We start from the raw sequence: 22,785 nt of genomic DNA, 5'->3' as shown, positions 1-22,785 counted from the left end.
ATCAAAAAAATAAAAAACTTTTTGAAAATTTCAAATGTATAAAAGTAGAGAAAATAGGTTAATCTCCATTTACTTATCTCATTGGGCTTCAAAAGCTATCAACTCATGGGCCCATCCCATTTCATAGATATATACTCCTATTCATTCTGTCTGTTCCATGATATATTACTTCATGTGTACATATTTCAATTGTATATCTAAAAGAAACTTCTAAAAAGCCATAACCACAGAAACCTCCTAACCACTGTGACATTGTCAGTTATACGGAAAATTAATAAATAACATCAAATATTATATGGGCAGATTTCCCTAAATGTCTCAAATTATTTTTATACTTTGAATTAGGATCCAAGCAAAGTCCATATATTGCAGTTGGTTGACATGTCACTTACATCTCTTTTTTAATCTGAGTGTTCCTTTGATCTCTTCTGTCTTGCAGTTTAAAGAATTGGGGTTATTTTTATATTTTTATAGGTTTCTCTAGACTAGATCTATGTTCATCCTATATTTCATTAGCAGTTGTAAAATGATGATACTTATTTGTGTCTTTCCTTTTTTGTGTATTAGGTGAAATACTACCCCCATCAACTACTTGGTTGTACAGAGGTTCAGTTTATATAGGAAAAGCAAGATAAATACTAATTCTTTGCCTTTATTTACCAGTTTCAAAAATAAGAAGTTGCTTACTTAGCATCCTCCAGTGGTGACCAATGAGAGGGAGAGAGAGAAATATTATGAACTTATAATTAAACATATTGAAATTCAATACATAGTGCTTATTTTTGCTCAAATTACTCCATTTTCACCAGTAATTCTGTTTAGATTGGCTCTGGAGTCCTTTTGATATACCCTTAGTAGTCTTTGATAGTTTCCTTGCTTTCCAATTTAATGTTCCAGGATCAACTTACACATTTTCTGTTCTAGACCTGTAATTGGCTATTTCTCAGGAGCTTTGTTGGCTCCTTTTGAAGTGAGAATTAATATTTAGATACCATGGTCTACATGCTTAGAATGCTCGTTGCTGCTGGGTTAGTTCCATAACTTTTTTGCAGTAAGATTATTTTTAGTATTTCATGAAGAGTTTGATTATATTCATACTCCTCACCTACACATCACATAAAACTTACCCTTTAAAAGCATACAGTTCAGGAGTTTTAGTATGTTGTGCTAAACCACCACTAATCTGTTTTCTGTCTCTACCTAGATTTAAAATTCTGGGCAATTCATATAAATGAAATTGTACAATATGGTATTTTGTGCCTGGCTTCTTTCAGTTAGTATTATGTTTTCAGTGTTCATCCGTATTGTATCATGTGTCATCAGTATTTTAGTCTTTTTTTATTGCTGGATAATATTCCATTGTGTGGATATACCACATTTTATTCTTTCATCATTTGATGGACATTTGGGTTGTTTCTGCTTCTTGGCTATTATGAAAAATGCTGCTGCGAACATTAACACACAAGTTTTTGTGTGGATATGTTTTCAGTTCTCTTGGGTATATACCCAGGAATGGAGTTAATGACTCATATGGTGAATTTTAAAGGAACTGCTAAACCATTTTCTACAGCAGTGCGTGAAGGTTTCAAGTTCTCCATGTTCCACCACCTTTTTTATGTTCATTTCTTCATCACTGGAGTTGCACTTTGTTATGTTTTGAAAAACTTCAAATCCACTTCTATTTGAGTTATTTAAAATACAGCAGTTCGAATATGTATATGATACTGTCATTAGACATTTAATTCTAAAACACAAATGTCTTTTGCACAACATTAGGACAGTTTAAAAATAAAATTCATCCAGTAGGTGTTTCTTTTTAAAGTGATCTTTAAGAGATTTTTTTCTAATAAGTTCATACCCTCAGGAATAATTTCTTTGCCTTTCCTCCTTTCCTTTTTAATTAATTCCAACAGGTGGCCTCTTTACATACCCTTGCCACCTCATCTAAAACAGCAGTTCTTTGTTACTCATCTCTAAACCCTGCTTTATTTTCTTTGTAACACTTACCAGCTACCTAATATAAACATATCTATTTGTTTCTAGTGGGGAAGGCAGGCAGTAAAATTTTTATTTTATTTCATTTTTTAAATTTATTTTTGGCTGCGTTGGGTCTTCGTTGCTGTGTGTGGGCTTTCTCTAGTTGAGATGAGCGGCGCTAGTCTTTTTGTGGTGCACAGGCTTCTCATCGTGGTGGCTTCTCTTGTTGCGGAGCACAGGCTCTAGGCGTGCAGGCTTCAGTAGTTGCAGCATGTGGGCTCAGTAGTTGTGGCGCATGGGCTTAGTTGCTCCGCGTCATGTGGGATCTTCCCGGACTAGGGATCGAACCCGTGTCCCCTGCATTGGCAGGCAGATTCTTTTATTTATTTATTTATTTATTTATTTAGGCTGCATTGGGTCTTCGTTGGTGTGCGCGGGCCCCCTCCAGCTGCGGCGAGCAGGGGCCACCCTGCACCGCGGTGTGCGGGCTTCTCACTGTGGTGGTCTCTCTTGCCGCGAAGTGCGGGCTCTAGGCGCATGGTCTCAGCAGCTGTGGTGTGCAAGGGCCCAGCTGCCCCAAGGCACATGGGAGCTTCCCAGACCAGGGATCGAACCCGTGTCCCCTGCAATGGCAGGTGGACTCTCAACCACTGCACCACCAGCGAAGTCCCAGGCATTAAAATTAAGCTCCATGACTTTTTGGTTATAGTTGTCTCCCCTAGATCTAGAGCAGTGCTTGGGTTATACTAGATGTTGAATAATTATTTATTGAAATGAATGAATAAATGAGAATTTTATGCTAATCTCTGTTCTTGAGCTAGGTTATATCACAAAGACTTGTTTTAGGTTTGAATAATGGTAAGAATGATGACTCTGACTTGATTTGTTACTAAACCACTTGGTTCTTCCTCATCCTTCTAGCCTCTGAACAATGGAGTACCCCAAACCACCACTTGGTCCTCTTAGTTTCTCCATCTGTACTTGCCCCGGAATTTACTAGCTTTAATGCCATCCACACCGTTACGGCTCCCACATTTATGTTACTATCTCTAGCTTCCATCTTCTCCATCTCCAGGCTAGTTTGTTCAGCTTTTACTTGGTGTCTTCAACGGGATATCTGATAGGCATCTCAAATATAATGTGTCTAAAATGGAACCTTTGATTCCCTGTTTCCCCTCCTGTACCTCTGCACAGAGTGGGTAATCCATTTTTCTTAATGTTTTCCCTCATCAGTAAGTGGGAAATCCTTGCTTCTAGATGCTGAAGCCAGAAAGTGTGACTTCTTTTATTTAATGAATTAGCTCAAATCCTGTGGGTGGTAATTTCAAAATATATCCAGAATCCAGCAGTGTCTCAACCATTTCCATCACTACTTCCTATGGTGATTATTTCCTTCTGACAGGTCTTCCTGTTTCCTCCTATGCTCCCTCAGCTCCCCCAACAATCTAGTCTGTTCCCGCCCTATAGCCAGAGCCATCCTTTAAGTCACCTCATGTCACTCCTTTGTTCATAACTGCACAAGGCTCCACATGTTCTGGGCCCTGCTACTTCTTTGATGTCCTCTGTTCCCTCACTTTCACTGCTCACAAAGAGTTTACTTTGAATATTGAATCCCAGACTGCCTAAAATATCCTATATTCATGGAAGTTCAGTGAACTAGAAATGCTGGCTTTGCATGAAATGTATTTTTTTTTAAAAAAGCTACTTATTAGAGATGATAGTGTTCTTACTAGCCTGTCTTTGAGTTTCTTGTTAGGTATTCCTCCCCCACTCTTATAGTTGTTTCTGAAAACCAGGTAAAGGTATTAGTGCAGTTTATGTGACTTTTCAGTGAGCACAGCATATTGGGGCAAAAGGCAGTTTTTTCATATTTTTTTACTAAGCCAGTTTGGTTCCCACAGATGGGGAGATCCACTTTGAATTTACAGATAACCACAAAAACATACTGTAATATTACAAGAATGTTGTTTTTGCATTTGCAGGTCAGTTTTAGTTATTGCTTTATTATTTTCATCTAAGGTTTATAATATTTTTTGTATTGCTATCAACATTAAGAACGTGAGCATTTGCTACTTTTTTGCTCAAATAGTTTATGACCAGGAGGATTTTCACAAGGGAGTTAAGGAGTTTGGATTTGACTAGTGGGGATTGGCTGGGTGATATTCAGCTTTTCCTTGGCTGACTGGTCAGGTCTTTAGCTCCTTGTATATGCAGTTTCTTTAATTAGGGTATGGCCAAACGGGGTGGGGGTGTGTGTGGGAATTGCCAATTATGTCCTTTTTTTTTTTTTCTTTTTCAAGATCCAGGCATAAAGGAAAGAAAAGCCTTGCCAAGATACGGAAGAAAGGACGGGGATCTCTCCTCCTAATCTGGGCCTCCTGTCATGGTAAGTACAGAGAAATAACAAGAAAATTGAACTTGAACTCTGTCCTGACAATTAAGTGAATACTAATAAGTTCAGTTACCCATTTTTGTTATTGTGAGAAATCATTTCACTTTTTCTTTCCCAGAACTCTCTTGTCTATTTTCTTTTATTGTTTACTTAGTAGTAATAATTTTAGAATATTCTAGTGTCTTAGAGCAGTTTTGCTTCTATTAACTTTAATCCTGTGAGTTAGATATTGTCTCTTTTCAGTAAGATAGTAAATGGAGTCAAGACTAAAACCCATGTTTCTTGGACTACAGGGTTCTTATTCCTTTTCTAGGAAAGAAGGTATCATGAAAAGTTTTTCTCTGTGTGTGTGTTTGTGTGTGCGCGCGTGCGCACGCGCGCATGTGTGTGTTTTGTTGTGTGTGGGAGAATTATATGGTCATACACATATTCTTTATGAATTTACCTTTCTGGATAGAAGCAATTCCCTGTCTTTCCTGTCCTGTCTCTTTAAGGCATTATTTTTATCCCAGAGAAGATGAAGTAGCTCTGCACACTCCCTACCTACCTACCTACGTCTTTGACTAAAATGAGTGTATTTCAGTGACTGTGGGCCATTTAAGACCCAGTTCAGGCAGAGATGATGGAGCAATGAGCCAACCACATTTCTATCAATCCTGAGAACATGTAAACCGTGCTCCAAGGCTTAAAAAGGAAATGGTCCTCTGTAATATTGTCCCGCTTCTATCTTGGTGATGTTTTCTAGAACCAAACTCTGTCTCATGCTGGTGCACAAAAAAGGAATTGAAAAGGCCATGTTAATTTCAAGCTTCATTAGGAACATGGGTGGAAAATGCTTTTCAAAATTAAAAACAAACTAAAACAAAACAGAAAAACTAGTTGTATAGAAGTGTCATTAAAACGACGACAAAGGTAACTGCTCTCATCTTAAATCTTTGCCAGTTTTTTCTTAGTTTATGGGCATAACAACTTTCTAATGTATTCTATACCCAAACACTGATTTTATTGGTTTTCACGAGTTTTTAATGAATTGAAAAAGTGTTTGCCTAATATTTTATGGTATGTATGCCAATGCTAATGAGTAGCAAATGGTGGGCTTATGAAAGCAGCTCTGTTCTGTACTGAGGGGTTGTCCTTCATTGTGTACCACATAGCTACAACGGTGTGGTCTTCATTCTGGTGCTGCTGGGGTCTCTGGTGCCCTGCAGACGGTCTTCCTGGTGTGCTCTGGAGATACTTCTGTGTGCAGCACTTGGCGAGCAATATGACCATGGGTCTTTTTTAAAAAATCTGTCATAAAGTAGCATTATAACAAGTTTTTACAAGTACTTATTTACAACTCTTCCACCAAAACCCATGGTTGTGTTCCTTTCTAACTAGTTTATGTCGATATGTAGTTGGAATTAAAACATAATTATTTTGCTTATTTCACTAAATGAATTAAACATTTTTCACTCGTTGACTCATTGGATTCCTAATGATTTTTTACTAGCTACATATCATTTTGCAAGTTGTTGAATCATTTGATTTAAATAATATTAATTAATATTTTCTTTTGTTTTAGAATTTTGGTTCTGTGTCCTTAATCCTTATTTTTTGTAAAGAGAATTCAGAAGTACTGGTTTTTCTTTGTTTTTTTAGTGTATACTTCTATACTAATTTGAGTAACATTCTCATACTTTTAAAAGTTCTTAAATGAGATTGAGGTTTTTTCGGGAGATTAAGTATTAGGAAGATGTTTTCATGTTTCATTATGGAAAATCTCAAGCCTGTGCATATCGAGAATTGTATGATGAACCCTCATATATGCATCAACCAGCTGCAATAATCGTCAGTTCATGGCCGCACTTGTTTCTTCTGACTCCCTCACCCACACCTCTTTGTATTATTTTGAAACAGATCACAAACATTATATCAAGGGAAATTTATTTTTGATCGCCTTTAATACCAGTCTTAAGAATGATAAATTGACAGACTGACAGTCACTTTAACTTTTACATTTGTCAAATGTTCCTACAGATATTTCACTCATAAGTATAGTTTTTTTTTTTTATCCTGGAAGGCTGTATATAAATTCAGTTTATAGACATTTCCACTGGTCAGCCTCTACTCGCCATGTTCTTTAAATATTTATCTCTAATGTTGACTTCTGAGGTATAGACTTAAGTCTCTTACCTGCATAGTTTAGTGAATAGCAGAAATTAGCCTGGAACTGTGGTGACTGATCCCTTTTCAAGATTTTATAGGTGACCATATATGGCGCTGGTGGAGATTAAGTACCACCAGATTCCACAATGCCTGGTGTTCCTCAGCAATAGCAGGAAATCGACCATGTGGAATACATTCTCCTACTAATAAACTACTGCTTATAGCTAGCCTAGGAGAAATTTGTTTTCAAGCCTCTTATCAGGCTAACACTTGACAGACTTTTTCTTTTTCTTTTTTTAGTACATTTATTTATTTATTTATGGCTGTGTTGGGTCTTCGTTGCTCCACACGGGCTTTCTCTAGTTGCGGTGAGCGGGGGCTACTCTTCATTGCAGTGTGCGGGCTTCTCATTGTGCTGGCTTCTCTTGTTGCAGAGCATGGGCTCTAGGCACGTGGGCTTCAGTAGTTGTGGCATGCAGGCTCAGTAGTTGTGGCTTGTGGGCTCTAGAGCGCAGGCTCAGTAGTTGTGGCGCACGGGCTTAGTTGCTCCGCGGCATGTGGGATCTTCCCGGACCAGGGTTTGAACCAGTGTCCCCTGCATTGGCAGGTGGATTCTTAACCACTGTGCCACCAGGGAAGTCCCCAGACTTTTCCTTCCTTGCCTTTTGTCTCCTTCCAGCTCTTCCTCCATCAGCCATCTCAAGTTTGTCCTCCCTTTTACATATGAAACTCAGAAACTGTAATAAATTAGGTAGTTGATTCAGCTTATGTTTAGCCAAGTAATGTTTTTACCATTCTTCTTGGAAAGTCTGTGAATAGTTTATCCTAATCCTTGGGGATTAAATGCATTTTTATGTATTGTGTTGGCCATAAAGTTCATTCGGATTTTTCTGTAAGATCTTGTGGGAAAATCCGAACGAACTTTTTGGCCATCCAGTGTAAGGGGGAAAATCAGTCCAGAAGCCGTACAGGTAACGTGAACTGAGACAGTTTTATTAAAAAAAGCATTTATTTCATTTGTGAAATATTATTTCTTTATGCTCATCTTGTTTGCCAAATTCTCAATTCTCTTATGCTGAAAATCATTTGTTCCATTTTCAGTTTTTGGTAACTGCTTTGGTTATATGCATTGGCCTGGATTAGCCCCCAAGTAAATGTGCCAGCAAGAATGAATTGATAAATGGCTTCTCTAGTTTTTTTTTTGTTGTTGTTGTTTTTTAGGCCTGCTATATTATTTCAGTTCTATGCTATTTAGAGGTCAGTAAAAATCTAGTCCAGGAATCACTTAAAGAATTAATGATGTGTCAAATGATCTTGAAGAGAATAAAAGTTTAGGCCTTATATATTTAGGTGAGTTTAAAAAGTTAATGTGATGCTGAGAAAGCATGTTTACAGTGTACTTTTATGTAATAATTTTTAAAAGCCCCCCCCCCATATTTTATAGCTTTTCCTGCCTATCCCCTATTGGTTTATGAGAAAAACTTCCTAAATTCAAGTTTTCTCATATCTTTTCTCTTTAGTGCTGAGTGTAAATACTCAGTATTCTTTAAGTCAAGAACTACATCTTAAGAATGGAAATAGTATTGGTTAAAAGAAAAAAAGGTAACATTTATAGAAAAATTGAGTTCCTTTCAAATATGACTATGTCCCTTATTCCTTCACCCAATCATTGACCTCAGAGGAAGTGAGTGGAAAGGAATAAAATGGAACAGATTGACACAAAACTCTTCATATAACAAGTTATTTTGGTATTTATAGAAGTGGAGTCATTCTTCGTACACCCTAGGTAATTATATTTCTTGAGGCTCCAAGCCATGTCATATCAACCTTACTAAAACATACCAACTTCATTAAACTTTTATTTATTTATTGCTATAAATAACTGAATAGATTTTTATACTTTTGCTTTTGAAATTATTTGATTATCAGCTATGATTTCTTGACAGTCATGGTGAATACTTAGCAGTGTCACTTCCCTAGGACTGCTAAGTATATGACAAGTTTTATATTTTTTGGTAGCATTTTATGAACCATTTATAAAGTTGTTACAGTTTTATTTTTAGAATTTGAAGCCGCTAATTTCTTTATACATTTTAAGTATCAAACTTTTAAAAAGTTTGTGCCTCAAGATAAAACCTGTGCCTCAAGATAAAATGGCCCCTTAGAGGGGTTGGAATGGGCCCAGTCAGCTAGAGTAGCAAAGATACAGTTTTATGGGTAGTAGCTGAGTGAGTGAGTGTTGTTGAAGTCTCTGTATGGCTGTTCGTTTCATCACTAGGTGACTGGTTTTATAGAAAGCCTGACTTCAGATTAAACAGCTTTAATTGGTATTAAAGGTGTTCAGGTGTCCCCTGAATCGGCAGGCGGACTCTCAACCACTGTGCCACCAGGGAAGCCCTTTACAGTTTTTTTTTAAAAAATGTTTGGCTTAATAGATGATAGCTGGATTCTCATACCTACTTCTCCATCCAATTTGTTACAGTATGTTTTTTTTTAAATAAATGAAGTAAATCCAGCCTCACAGAGATTCATAGTTAGAAAGAGGAAGAGTATTTTAATAGTTTTTCCAGGTAGTTGTGTGTATTCTTCTTTTATACTGCATCAGAACTTGACAAGTATCAGTTCTTTTTAATAAATAAATTTATTTATTTATTTTTGGCTGCATTGGGTCTTTGCTGTGCACGGGCTTTCTCTGGTTGTGGCGAGCGGGGGCTACTCTTTGTTGCAGTGCCTGGGCTTCTCATCGCGGTGGCTTCTCTTGTTGCAGAGCACCGGCTCTAGTCGTGCGGGCTTCAGTAGCTGTGGCTTGCCGGCTCTAGAGCGCAGGCTCAGTAGTTGTGGCCCATGGGCTTAGTTGCTCCACGGCATGTGGGATCTTCCCGGACCAGGGCTTGAACCTGTGTCCCCTGCCTTGGCAGGCAGATTCTTTACTACTGCTCCACCAGGGAAGCCCCGACCAGTATCAGTTCTTTGAAGGTTAGTTGCAGTGTGGAATCTGAAGCCATATCAGTGAACTTTTTGTATTATGTTAAAACCATAGGTCTGTCTTGCACTTTAAATTAATCTTTTATCCATGCATAATTTTGTAACATCAAGAATAGGTCATTTAGGGGCTTCCCTGTTGGCGCAGTGGTTGAGAGTCCACCTGCCGATGCAGGGGACACGGGTTCGTGCCCCGGTCCGGGAAGATCCCACGTGCCGCGGAGCGGCTGGGCCCATGAGCCATGGCCGCTGAGCCTGCGCGTCCAGAGCCTGTTCTCCACAATGGGAGAGGCCACAACAGTGAGAGGCCCGCGTACCGCAAAAAAAAAAAAAAGAATGGGTCATTTTGAAAATAATGAGGAATGAGAAAATAACGAGTAATGCAGATCTTCCAAATGTCGACATATTTCGTGATAAAATTTCTTTAAAAAATCACCCTTGGGGACTTCCCTGGTGGAGCAGTGGTTAAAAATCCGCCTGCCAGTGCAGGGGATATGGGTTCGATCCCTGGTCCGGGAAGATCCCACATGCCGTGGAGCAGTTAAGCCTGTGTGTCACAACTGCTGAGCCTGTGCTCTAGAGCCCGTGAGCCACAACTACTGAGCCCGGGTGCCATGACTACTGAAGCCCATGCGCCTAGAGCCCATGCTCCACAACAGGAGAAGCCACCACAATGAGAAGCCTGCGCACCGCAACAAAGAGTAGCCCCCACTCTCCTCAACTAGAGAGAAAGCCCGCATGCAGCAATGCAGACAAAAACAAACAAAAAACCTTGAGTATTGTTTGTTTATAGGTAGGATTTTTCTTTCTTTGAGATTAAAAAATTGTTAGAAGTGTGATAAGTAGCATGTGTGGAAATGTCCACTAACTAGTGGTTGTACTTCTTACTGGTGCTGTCAGTTTAACATGATATGGTTTTGCTTATGTAAAATTTGCTGTGTAAACAGATTCCATCATAATTTAAAGTCAGACTTTCCACCAGATTGCTTTTTCCCCCTGGTCTTCCTATACCATAAAAATTCATAATGTAAAAGGCTGCTTTTTAATATAAATTATAATTAGTTCAATTCACGTGCCATTTAGATTATAATTTATTGCTTCTTTGAAATTGCCTTAATAGTAATAAATCTAATTTGTAATATAAAGCAGATTATGCTAGGGGTAGTGGTTCACACATGTTTTCAGTTTGAGAATTCACTTCTTAAGTTTACATTGAAAAGAAAAAAACTTTCTGTTATGGAAAGTTCACATATAACCAAAGTAGACACAGTGGTATAGTGAACTCTCACTTAAAAGTTGCATGAATTATCCCTCATGGACAGTTCTGTTTCATTTATGCCCCATTCCCTTCCCTCTCCAATTATTTTGAAGCAAATTCCAGACGGGAGTCACATCATTTCATTTTTATATAATACAGAATGTATCTTTCAAAAATAAGAATTAAAGGTTATAACTTAAGAGAAAAAAGCCACTGTATCTTGGTTTCTCTTAAAAGTAATATACTAAGAACTTACTAGTGCTTAATAGAAATGTTCTTAACTTCTTTGACTTTTTTTTTGGCATTGGTGTGTTCTCCATCTAAAGGCGCCTAATGTATTAGATGGAACACTTTTGGGGGTGAATATTTTTTCATTGAGCTTTCTGCCAGTTCACCTTGGTCACTGGACTCTCACTGTTATTATGCTTCTAGACATGGCAGAAAAACCCAGTATGGATGAGTAGGAGCTTTGAAATTATTTAAACATTTGGGTTTTTCCAGGATGAAGAGACTCGGCACAGCCTTGAGTGCATCCAGGCCAATCAGATCTTTCCCAGGAAGCAGCTGATCCGGGAGGATGAGAATCTTCAGGTAATTTCAGGCCACTTTTGACTGTGAAATAAGTATTAAGCATCATAGTAACAATGTAGCAGAGCTAATGGATTCAAGTAATGTACTATGTATAGGAAAATATGTATTAGAAAAATATATTTTTTCCTGATCCATACACATAATAGAAATATAAGCTGGAAAACATCTCTCCTTTTAGAAAGACTTTTTTTTTTCCTGAGAATTCACTGAGATGATCATCTCTGTGTCATTCCTTCTGTAGTTTAGAATATGAATAACTAGGTTTTATGAATCTTGAATCTTGTGGGTATAAACCCATCCTCTTTAGGTCCCTTACCCATTTATGTAGTGTTTTTGAGTGACAGTGTTTATCATCCATTCACCTGACCCGTGTTTGAACACTTTGCTTTACTGCTTCAAAACTCTGAAGGGTTTCTTCTTCCATTTTGAAGGTTCCTTTCCTTGAACTTCATGGAGAAAGCACAGAGTATGTGGGCCGTGCTGAGGATGCCATCATTGCCCTTTCTAATTACAGACTTCACATCAAGTTCAAGGAGTCTCTGGTTAACGTAAGTGTTTCTCAGCTGTTCTCCCACTAAAGTAGATGGAGAAAGGAAGCATTCAATAAAAAAAACATGTTACTGTTCTCAAAGAGAGGAGTGTTATATGGGGTTTGGTTTGAAAACCTTGTGTGCTCTGCTTTTCTCTCACGTAATTTAAGCACTCAGGGACACTAGGTTAGCAAGCAACTCTTGTGCGTGATTTAAAATGATACATGTAGTTGTCAGCTAAGGTGTCCATTGTCTACTAACACTGCATGAATTGCAGTAGGTAATGTTGTACCATTAAGCTTTGTAAGGGTGCAAAGGCTATATAGGCTTTTATTCCTCAATTTTTAGTAGTTGCTGACTGCCTCAGTTGAGAGAACTTCCTGGACCTTAATGTCAAATGTTGAGTTGTACTTTGAGCTCAGTGCAGACTTCTGTTATAGGATGAAGTTATTCTAATGGCTCCTTAGTGGTATTAAGTATAGATGTCAAGTACAATGTGTATTTGCATAATGGACTATATATTGCTGAAGAGAAGGAAGGCTTTCAGTTTTTGAGTGCATTTACCCTTTTCAATTATGAGGGTATTCTCAGTGAACTGGTTCTTCCAGCACACTTGCCATCATTAATAGTTTTCAATAAATGTGCCTTTCACCACAAAAATGTGAAGGTTCATGTATTTCAACCAAATGAATGCCTTCTTCCTTCCTCACTGGACCGTATTGTGGCTTTTTGCACTTTGGTTCTAGCACAAAGAAGTGTATTATGACATCTTGTAAAAGCTCAGGACTGTAGTTTCATTCAGATTGTGTGTTTTGGGGTTCATTTTGGGATTCTTAGAAAAAGTTTACTCAGCCATCCAGAAGTTACCCAATTCCTTCATCATATTTTTCCCTTGGCAAGACTCAAATGGCTGACATTTTCTTTGTGGTTGGCATTTATTATTTTAGTATTTATTATTATTCTTTGTAGTTAAGCATTTATATCCAGGAATCATTGTGGCCTGAATTCCTTCTGGTTTCTAGATTTGGGCTATGATCATATCTGTTATGTTAGTTTTCTGCCTATCAGCTAAAAATACACACTGGATTCATCAAGGAAAGAGGCATGTTGTGCTTTCTTACCATATAGCACTGTATTCAGAAGGGCCCATTTGGAATTGGGTGGCCGTGATAAGAGGGGACAGGATTGAATCTCCTATAACATTCCAGCAACCAGGCGTTTCCTACCAGTTACTGTGGAAATAATGACAGTAATAATTAGTAGAATTGCCCAATTTAATTTTGTGTTTAAACTGTGTTTAAATGTCTAGAATTGATGAAATTGTAATTAAATTGCATGTGGAGATAATTTAGTTTCATATTATTGCATTTTTCCATACAGTCCTCTGTCTCTCAGCTTTTTGGTTTATGGCGAAGTATTTCAGAGACTATTTTTAGATCTATTTGGGAATATGGTCTGTTGGAGAGAAAGCATGGCTTTGATCATGTCATTCACCAGCCTGAAGCCCTTCAGTGTTTCTTAACTACTTCTAAGATGAAATTACTTAGCATGGTATGATCCTTGGCCCCTGACAGCTTTTCTGTATCCCTCTTTTCCCCCTTCTTCCCTTTGTATTGGTAAAACCACCCTCCTTGGAATCTCAGACATACTTTACACCTCTGAGTTCTCTTTTCTCCTACCCAGGGAACTTCTCTGCATCTGTCAAAACCCAGTTCAGGTGATAAATTCTTCTGTGAAGCCTTTCTCAATCTTCCCTCCCTGACAGTTTATTACCCTCTCTTCTGGCTTTTTCTGTATCTTGAACATACCTTTACAACATTTACCAGATATGCTGTAATTTTTTGCTTATTCATCTTTGTATCTTCAGAATCCAGCATGTGTACTGGTGCCATGGTATTCAGTAAATACTAAAGTGAATTGAAGTTAATAGGGGTTTGAAATTGATATTAGACCATTTTTAAACCCCCTTTAGGTTTAAAGTTCATTTTAAAACATACTTCTATGTAAATACGCCTGTGTCATCTTGTCTCTTAACAGTAGCTGTATGAGTAGGTTGTTTACTGGAATTCTTGGTCCCCCACTGTGATTGAGATACAGTGCTTAAGAAAACTTACCCCTGTTTTTACTTTTGACTCATTTCTTCACCTAAAAGTGCTTTCCATTTAGCATTATAACCCTCTAAGGCATAGAGCCTGCATGTCACGTTTTAAAAAGCCCAAGATAATGGTTTTGCACAGAAAAATTGTTGTGCAAAAGTATTTTGGCGTTGCAGTGACTTTAAACATTTCAGGTTGAGAGCGACTAGGACTTCTTCATACAAGTACGTTAATCACATCGCAGTTAGTGCTAAGGTTCCTAAAACCTGTGGTTACTCCAGGAAACAATGGCTCCTCCTACACTGGGTCCTCCCTCAGCAGATGAGTATTTCAGTAAAATCTGTGAGATTAAGAGACCCCCCCCCTTAAAGGTTATTATATCTAAATCAAACATAAATCTACCATTACCCAGATGTGCCAGTATATATTGTGGCATGCTCCAGTTTGCATCATTTTGTATGCTTTTAAATCAACACACATCATTTTGTATGCTTTTGAATCAACACATTTAGCACTTTAGAGAATGACTTACTGTCAAGCTTTAAATAGTTACCTGATAATCATATATTCTCTGTAAATTTCACAGCAGCGCTGAGATACATCATTACTTTAATGCACACACATTCACTGGATATCAAGTTTCCAGTTTCTGGGGTAAAGAACCTCTAGTACAGTTCAGTTGTAGCATTTAAGGTATGAATTGCTCCTATTCTGTGCTTTTCCCAAACTATATTTTTACATATGTACAGGTAATTTGTTCAACTAATTTATAAACAAGTAAGTGTTCAAGTGGAGTTCATGAAATTTTTAAACAATTCTTGTTGTGTAATTCAATAGACCGCCTCTCAATCTGCTGCTTCTGCAATCCCAGTAAGTAGCATGAGAATTCTAGGCGGTTGTTGCACCTGTGCTTGGAACAAACTGGTTTTGAGTGTCAGATGCTCACCTTGCAAATCAGCAAAGTGTGTCATCTCTGCATGAGTCCCTTCCTTCATATTAGACAAAGTTCTAGTGGTTTCCTATATGAGGACAATTTGTGGGGTGGGGATAAAGCCACACAGTTTAAACATAAGCGGGTGGAATTGTGACCTTCAAAAAATGTAAACTGAATTTCAACCAGAAATAATTTGTAAAGTCAATGTGAGTATTTAAAAGGACATTAAAACTCCATTTCCAGACTGCTCTGTTAATGCTTCTTAGGAACAAGCTGGAAGTATACTTGGAAACACTTTACTTAGCATTTTCCTAGATTCTTTCCATTGCCTAACTATTGTATATCAAAAATCTTCATTCCCCAAGCATCAAAAAGGAGGTTATTGTTAACAGTGCACTTTGGCCTTAGCACTCATAAATCAGAATAGCTTCTGAAACCAGTGCTGGAAGAGTATCTTGTAAATACCACAGGTGAGCAATGAAGAGTTTGGGTCTTTAACCTGTGACAGTCTTCTTCCTCTGACAGTTTTGGTTTTTTTTTTTTGTTTTTTTTTTTTTGCGGCACACGGGCCTCTCACTGTTGTGGCCTCTCCCGTTGCGGAGCACAGGCTCCGGACGCGCAGGCTCAGCGGCCATGGCTCACGGGCCTAGCTGCTCCGCGGCATGTGGGATCTTCCCGGACCCGTGTCCCCTGCATCGGCGGGCGGACTCTCAACCACTGCACCACCAGGGAAGCCCCCTCTGACTGGTTTTTGAGTCATAGGAGTTAGAGTCCAGATATTCCAGTGTGTTACAGATTTTAGGTTAAGACTCATTACATTATTTTTTACTCTGCTATTGCCAGTTTTACCTCACATGTGTATGCAAGATTAGTACTTCCCATTCATGCTATAAAAAGGGCATTTGTTTTTAAAAGGTATACATTATCCCACTTTTAAATTCTGGTGCTTAAAAAATAATTCACACACACACCCCCACCCACCCAGAATGAATTATGGTAAATATAGTAGGATATGATGATATAAAATTCCCTCTGGAATGAGACAGTACTGTGGGTCTTTTATACTTGTGCATGTCTATTAAATTTTTAAACTGCCACTCTTCTGCTTTTTTGGATTGATGCTCTTATGAGTTTTGGTGTACATGATATAACTTTTGACCTTTTGAGGAATTAACAGCACTGAGTGTGTTTGATGTATTTTGAGCATGAGTTTGGTGGGTTTTATAAGAGGAAAAGCACTGTAATGGGAGATAGAATTGCCTGGCAGGTAGAAGGCAGAGGAGAAAGGAGCAAAAAGAAAATGAGTTGCTACAAAACACTGAATCAGTGGGTAAGAGAGGATTTGAATGTGACTTTAGATTTCTTTGAATTGCCTCTAAGGAATCTTGGTTTACATTCTGTTTTCCTCTTGAAGATCCCTGGTAAAGAGGCTACTACTTAATTGTGAAAGAAAAACTAAAGTAGAGCTCACACAGAAGGGAAGGGCATCTTAGAGGAAGAAAGAAAGGAGTACCATATGTAATGGAAGGACCCTGAGCTAGAGGACAGCCATGGATTCTTGTCCTGACTTGCCGCTAGCTTTAGTGTAGTGGCTTAACCTTCCTGGGCTATAAAATGGTCTGGCTCTTGTGTCTGTAATTCTTTGTTATGAGGTTGAATATTGGGTATATCTAGTTACGGAAATGGTAAGAGAGCCTCCTAATATGTGATGAAAGTTGAGAAACGTAAATCAGTGGACTTGCCTTTAAAAAAGTAGAGAACCTTATGTTTTCGTTGGATGTATGAAGAGGAAAAGAAGCCTATCTCTGGCTTTTTAGAAGAGGAAGCAGTCTGGGGGCAGGGGTGCATTGAAGAGTAACATTGAGGTGAAAGGGGAAGAAAAAAGGGAGATACTCATTTGATATAAAATCAGGTATTTCCCTTTTAGGTCCTTGTTCTTGCTGCATATTAAACTTCCTTGCATGTGACAATTTGCATGATTATTAAAATCTGTTTTCTGTGTCTATGACTTGAGTACACATGGTTGTTTCTGGTGACTTGCTAGTATCTGTATACTAGCAACCAACATTTTTATCCTTATTCCTTAAATTTGCAGTGTTAAAATACATGAAAATTTGTATATTGAAAGCATTTAGGTAGCATGTGTTTTGCATGCTCTGAGGTGTTGCATATTTGTATTTTGGAAGTCTGGACATAGGCTCTTGGGCTCTAGTCCAATAGTAGGGATGTAAACTTACCTGTTCTTTGTAGCAAAATAGCACAGACTGGTCCCCTCCCTCCAGCAGCTGCTAATAGCGTTAGTTGGTTTTCAAGTTTTCTAGCTATAAGGAAAGGTGATAGAAGGGGATCTGGGATGCGGGTGACTGCTGAGAGAGCAGGTGGATTTGTAAAGCTCACTCTCACTCTACCCCAGACTCTTCCCATTCCCTGTTCCTGGGACTTCCTAAGTTGTGACCATCCGAGGTTGAGAAAGCAAAGGCTTGTGTCATGTAGGAAGGTTGGAAGGTTGTCCAAGGAAGTCAGGAAGCATGCACCATTTTGGCTGGTAAAAGTTTAGAAAATTGAGATAAGAACTCAGGCCTCTTAATTGCCAGTCTGGCAGCTCTTTTTTGTTTGTTTGTTTGTTTTGTGGGGGGGGGAGGGAGAAGGGGGTTGTAGGTTTAAAAACAAAGAAACCCAACATGAGTCTGTTATAGGATACCCAGAGGACTGGCCTGAGAACAAATCAGTGTTCTCTTCTGATCTCTTAATCTCCTATTACTTCTTCACAATTTATCCCCACTGATACATTGTTGGGTTTTTTTTTCCTTCTTAGACGTACAGGTCTTGAAAGAATTTTTAGCTGCATCAACTCCAGTTTCTCACAGCACCTTGGGGTTAAGGACTTAAACAAAAACAGAGGGCCAAAGCTCCTTTTTTTCTCAGAACACAGGCAAGAATTCTTAGTCTTTCTCTTACTTCTGGTCCTATTATAAGTGTAAGGGAATTTTATTGATTAATCAAGAAGGCTCGGGCCTCCCTGATGGCGCAGTGGTTGAGAGTACGCCTGCCAATGCAGGGGACATGGGTTCGTGCCCCGGTCCGGGAGGATCCCACATGCCGCCTAGCGGCTGGGCCCGTGAGCCATGGCCGCTGAGCCTGCACGTATGGAGCCTGTGCTCCGCAACGGGAGAGGCCACAGCAGTGAGAGGCCCGCATACCACAAAAAAAAAAAAAAAAAAAGAAGGCTCTAGTCCTGAGGTAGAACTCCCAGCCATTACCTGAGTAATATTATTTTGTTTTCTTCCCCTTTTTAATCCCTGCCCCAGTTTGTTTGTTTGTCTAAGATGTCCGGCATTGGGCTTCTTTTTGATCTCCACATCCTTGTTCTGAGAGTTCTCAGCTGACTCTGGCAACTGCATGGTGGGGCAGCGTTTGCCAGAAGTCTGTTTCTGAAACTGGTTCAGCTAACAGGAGGGCCACCCTGTGCAGGCAGCACTCTCCTGTTTCTGTCTGTTGGAAGAGACTGCCTCCTTCTCATGCAAAACATGAATTGTTGGAATGCTCCTTGCAACTCCCAGAGCCACATTTTGGTTGGGCTTGATACAGTGTAAAAAGACCCTTTTCCAATGAGTGAGAATATCTACTATTATTTTTACCAGGCTCTCTTTAGAAGTTTTGGAAATTGTTTTTTGAAGCCAGGGGTTGAACCAGGATAAGATGAGGGACAGAGGGAGGATTCTAACAACCGCTTAAGGATTTGTCACCCTATTCAGATGCTTTCCCTCCTGTCTGCCTGCCTTCTTTGATCCCTCTCCACTGTCATACTTATCCTGTGTTCAGTAGTCTGCTGACCAGATTGGCAGGGAAAGAACCATCCCAGCTTACTCATACCTTGAGCCCCACTTGGCAGACAGGGCTCCTCAGCTTGTCTTTTTTTTTTTTTGGCTGCTTTGGGTCTTCGTCACTGCACGTGGGCTTTCTCTTCTCAAGTCGTGGAGAGCGGGGGCTACTCTTCGTTGCAGTGCATGGGCTTCTCATTGCGGTGACTTCTCTTGTTGCAGAGCACGGGCTCTAGGCACACGAGCTTCAGTAGTTGTGGCATGCTGGTTCAGGAGTTGTCGTTCATGGGCTCTAGAGTGCAGGCTCAGTAGTTGTGGTGCATGGGCTTAGTTGCTCTGTGGCATGTGGGATCTTCCTGGACCATGGCTTGAACCTGTGTCCCCTGCATTGGCAGGCGGATTCTTAACCACTGTGCCACCAGGGAAGTCCCCTCAGCTTGTCTTTTGCAGCAAATTAGACCTAGATAATTAGGCCACTGTGAGACCTGCTCCCTTCTCCTCGTTACCTAGTCTACTGAGCAGAGAGCCTGACCTGCAGCTCTGTCTACTCTCTTGTCTTTTTTGTGCAACCTGCAGGCAGTTTAGACCTCCAGTCTTTTTCAAGATTCTCCTTTGCTGACACAAAGCCACAAGCCCACCTTGTCATTTGGGGCAAGTGACAAGTGTAGCCCCACTAGCCTCTTGATCTGCAGCTCTTTTCTGTCAACAAGACAGGATAACTGTTCTGGTTCCCTTTAGCTTCTGTGTCATCACAAATCACAGCAAGCTCTAACCTTGTAAAGTAGTACTTTGAGAGATGAGTTTGAAAGTTTGTTGCCAGAAAGATGGCGTATTTCCCTGTTCTTCCAGATGTGGTGCCTCCTCTTTATTAGTTAGCTTTGTGCTATGACATGACTTGAGGGCACTGATTAGAGATTGAGAAAGGGAAACCCTAAATCACCCAGGAAATCACTTGAGTGCTATTGATTTAGATGGATATGCAGTTCTCTGCTTCTTTTTCCTGCAGAACTTTCTAATCACTCTTGTTGGACACACTGAAGAACTGCAGGGTCAGTACCTTTTTGACTAAGGGAACTTCATCTTTTTTTAATTGCAGGTTCCATTACAGCTTATAGAAAGTGTTGAATGCCGAGATATATTTCAGCTTCATTTGACTTGCAAAGACTGCAAAATTATCAGGTATGTGATGAGTTTATGCTATTGTTTAGTGTGGGAAATACTTCTTAAAGGATGGATTCATGATTTGATAACAGAAAAACAGCTTTTGAGGGTCAGCCTAGTTAGGAGTATTTTCGGAGTAGTTAGTCCCTGAAATATGTTATCTTTAGCCTACTTTGCTATTGGAAAGGTGTTTTTTATTTGGAGATGATTTTAAATTTACAAAACAGGTGCAAACATAAAAATAGTAAAGGGCACTAGTATTGTTAACATTTTACCCTATGCTTTATCGTTTGCAGGGGGCGTGTGTGTGTGTGTGTGTGTGTGTGTGTGCACGCGCGCGCACGCGCTAGTGTGTGAAATTCTTGTTCTGAACGATTTGAAAGTAAGTTACATAATCATGGCTCTTTGCCCTGAAATACTTAAGTGTGCTTTCTTAAGAATAGGGGTATTTTCTTACATAACCCACAGTATCATTGTCACTTCACAGTTTTGCACTCATAATACTTTTTATCCAATCTACTCTCCATGTTCCAGTTTTGTCAGTTGACCTAATAATGCCCTTTATAGCATTCCCCCTACCTCGTTCAGAACAGGATCCAGACAAGGTCACTTATTACATTTAGTTGCCGTGATTCTGTAGCTTTCTTTAATCTGAAATGTTTTCTACCACCTTTCTTTATCTTTTATGACATTAACGTTTTGAAGAAAAAATCTTTTATTGTAATAGAAAGTTTCTTATTTTGTATCTGGTGTTACCTTGTGATTAAATTGAGGTTGTGCGTTCTCAGCTGGAATACTATATGTATGAGGTTGTGTCCTTTTCAGGAGATTGTATTACAGCTGGAGGCAAATGGTGTCCATCTGTCCCTTGCTGGTGAGGTTAGTTGTGATCACTCTTGTCAAGGAGTCACCCGCTTTCTGTGTAATTTCTATATTTTCTCCCTTGCAACTAATCAACAGTCTGGGAGGCACTTTAAGACACTAGAAATGTCCTGCTTCTCATCACATTTCTCCAGTGTTGGCTTTATCTGATCTAGTCTTTACTATAATGGTTGAAAAGTGATGCCTAAAATGCATTTTAAATTTAGTAGCTCTACCAGTTTTTAATTCCCCAAGTTTTTGCTGTATTTCTTTGACCTGTTCTGGAGTGCCAGTAAACATTGTGTGTGGACATATTGATGAGCCACACTGATTGGGACAAGAGAGAGGTTTAAGTGACCTCCTTGTTGTTTTTTTTTTTTAAATTTTTGTTGGAGTATAGTTGATTCCTCCTTGGTTTTAAGGTAAATATTTAAGTTGCTTTTTAGCCATTGAGATTTGGCTTGCTTTTGATAGATACTGGTTATAACTCACAGTTTTAAAAGGTTGCTTATTAATTACTCAATTTTAGATACTGCATTTAAAAAGATAAAGTATTTTTTACACTAATTATTTTAACCTCCTAGTTATATATAATGCAAATTGCACTTGATAATAGAATTGTTTTTTTCTCTACATGGTAACATCTGAAAATTTCAGTGTAATGTATCTTATTTTCGATCTAAAGTTGCTGATTTATTCTAATTGCTAAATAGATAAATTTTGAAATTATTCCCTAATTGGCTAAAAGTACTGTGAACCATTTTTGAGCTTGCTATAATAATGTCATAACAAAACAAAAAGAACTTCTTTAAACATATTGTTTGAGAAGGACAACCATAAAGCTTTGGTGGAAGAAGTGGAATAAAACCCCATTCCTGGAAGAGAATGACTGTCATTTTACTTTAATAATTGTCAATCTCAGAAGAGATTTTATTAGTCTAAAAAAAATAGGTTTTCCACATGTCCAGCTTTCTTCTTCTTGACATTTTGCACCATTGGCTAAAATTTGTTGGACATGTTTTGTTATTATAAATCATAAACATTAGACCACCTTAGTGTTTTTTTTTGTTTGTTTTTTTGCGGTACGCAGGCCTCTCACTGTTGTGGCCTCTCCCGTTGCGGAGCACAGGCTCCGGACGCACAGGCTCAGCGGCCATGGCTCACGGGCCTAGCTGCTCCGCGGCATGTGGGATCCTCCCAGACCGGGGCACGAACCCGTGTCCCCTGCATCGGCAGGCAGAATCTCAACCACTGCGCCACCAGGGAAGCCCTCTGGTGCTTTTTTGACTGTAGTTATCATTTCACTGTGAGTAGGCACTCTTGAAATGGTGGCTACCCTTAGGTTTCATTGTCAGCTGTCTTCTGATTACATTTGTACTTGCTTGGCTTTACAAAGGTGTCAGTTCTCAACCTTTGAGCAGTGTCAAGAGTGGCTGAAAAGACTGAACAATGCAGTCCGACCACCTGCTAAAATAGAAGATCTCTTCTCATTTGCATACCATGCTTGGTGCATGGAGGTCTACGCCAGTGAAAAAGAGCAACATGGAGACCTGTGCAGGCCAGGTAGGCCTTTCTAAAACGTTCAGATGGTGATTTCATTGAAATACTGCTTGAGATATCCATAACATGAAATGGGACTCCTTAGCATTCGTGTATTTAATCAGTGTACTTTTTATGGAGCACGTAGCATTTGCCCATCATTCTTCTAAGCTCAACGGAAGATGTTTCCTACCTTTCAGGGGGAAGGAAAGAACACTAGACTTGGCATCACAATTTACTGGGCCTGACTAAAAACACCTAGGGTATGGGTGTTAGGGAAGCCCAGTGGAAGGGAGCCACGAGCGTTATATACATGTTTGCGAAGACTTCACGTTTGAAGTGGCTTTTGAGTAGGCTTTGAAGGTTGAATAAGAGTTCATTGATAACAGACTGGGGAAAAGAACTTTAGACAGAGCAAGTAGCATGAACAAAGGTACAGAAGTGTGAACTTAGGCCACAGAATAATGGATTACAAAATGGCTTTTTGCTGTCTTT

The 22,785-nt window shown here is 39.2% G+C and overlaps 1 protein-coding gene across 6 annotated transcripts in view; it reads left to right on the top strand.

The window, feature by feature from the left end:
• The window catches only part of MTMR3 (myotubularin related protein 3), a 131,940-nt gene that overhangs the window by 78,413 nt on the left and 30,742 nt on the right, over nucleotides 1–22,785 (top strand). For all 6 annotated transcript variants that reach the window (XR_003795277.1, XM_029233876.1, XM_029233852.1 and 3 more), the window contains exons 3-7: nucleotides 4,278–4,363; nucleotides 11,259–11,348; nucleotides 11,780–11,896; nucleotides 19,826–19,908; nucleotides 22,148–22,314. Coding sequence is in view for 5 of the 6 variants with exons in the window: in XM_029233876.1 (XP_029089709.1) it covers nucleotides 4,361–4,363; nucleotides 11,259–11,348; nucleotides 11,780–11,896; nucleotides 19,826–19,908; nucleotides 22,148–22,314 (460 nt within the window). In the remaining variant the exon portion in view is untranslated. The remainder of the gene's footprint in view (nucleotides 1–4,277; nucleotides 4,364–11,258; nucleotides 11,349–11,779; nucleotides 11,897–19,825; nucleotides 19,909–22,147; nucleotides 22,315–22,785) is intronic.

Source organism: Monodon monoceros, unplaced genomic scaffold (genome assembly GCF_005190385.1).
Source record: "Monodon monoceros isolate NGI ecotype Baffin Bay Population unplaced genomic scaffold, NGI_Narwhal_1 Super_Scaffold_1, whole genome shotgun sequence".
Taxonomy (NCBI): domain Eukaryota; kingdom Metazoa; phylum Chordata; class Mammalia; order Artiodactyla; family Monodontidae; genus Monodon; species Monodon monoceros.
Note: the sequence above shows the minus strand (reverse complement) of the source record. Positions and strands in the feature narration are given on the sequence as shown.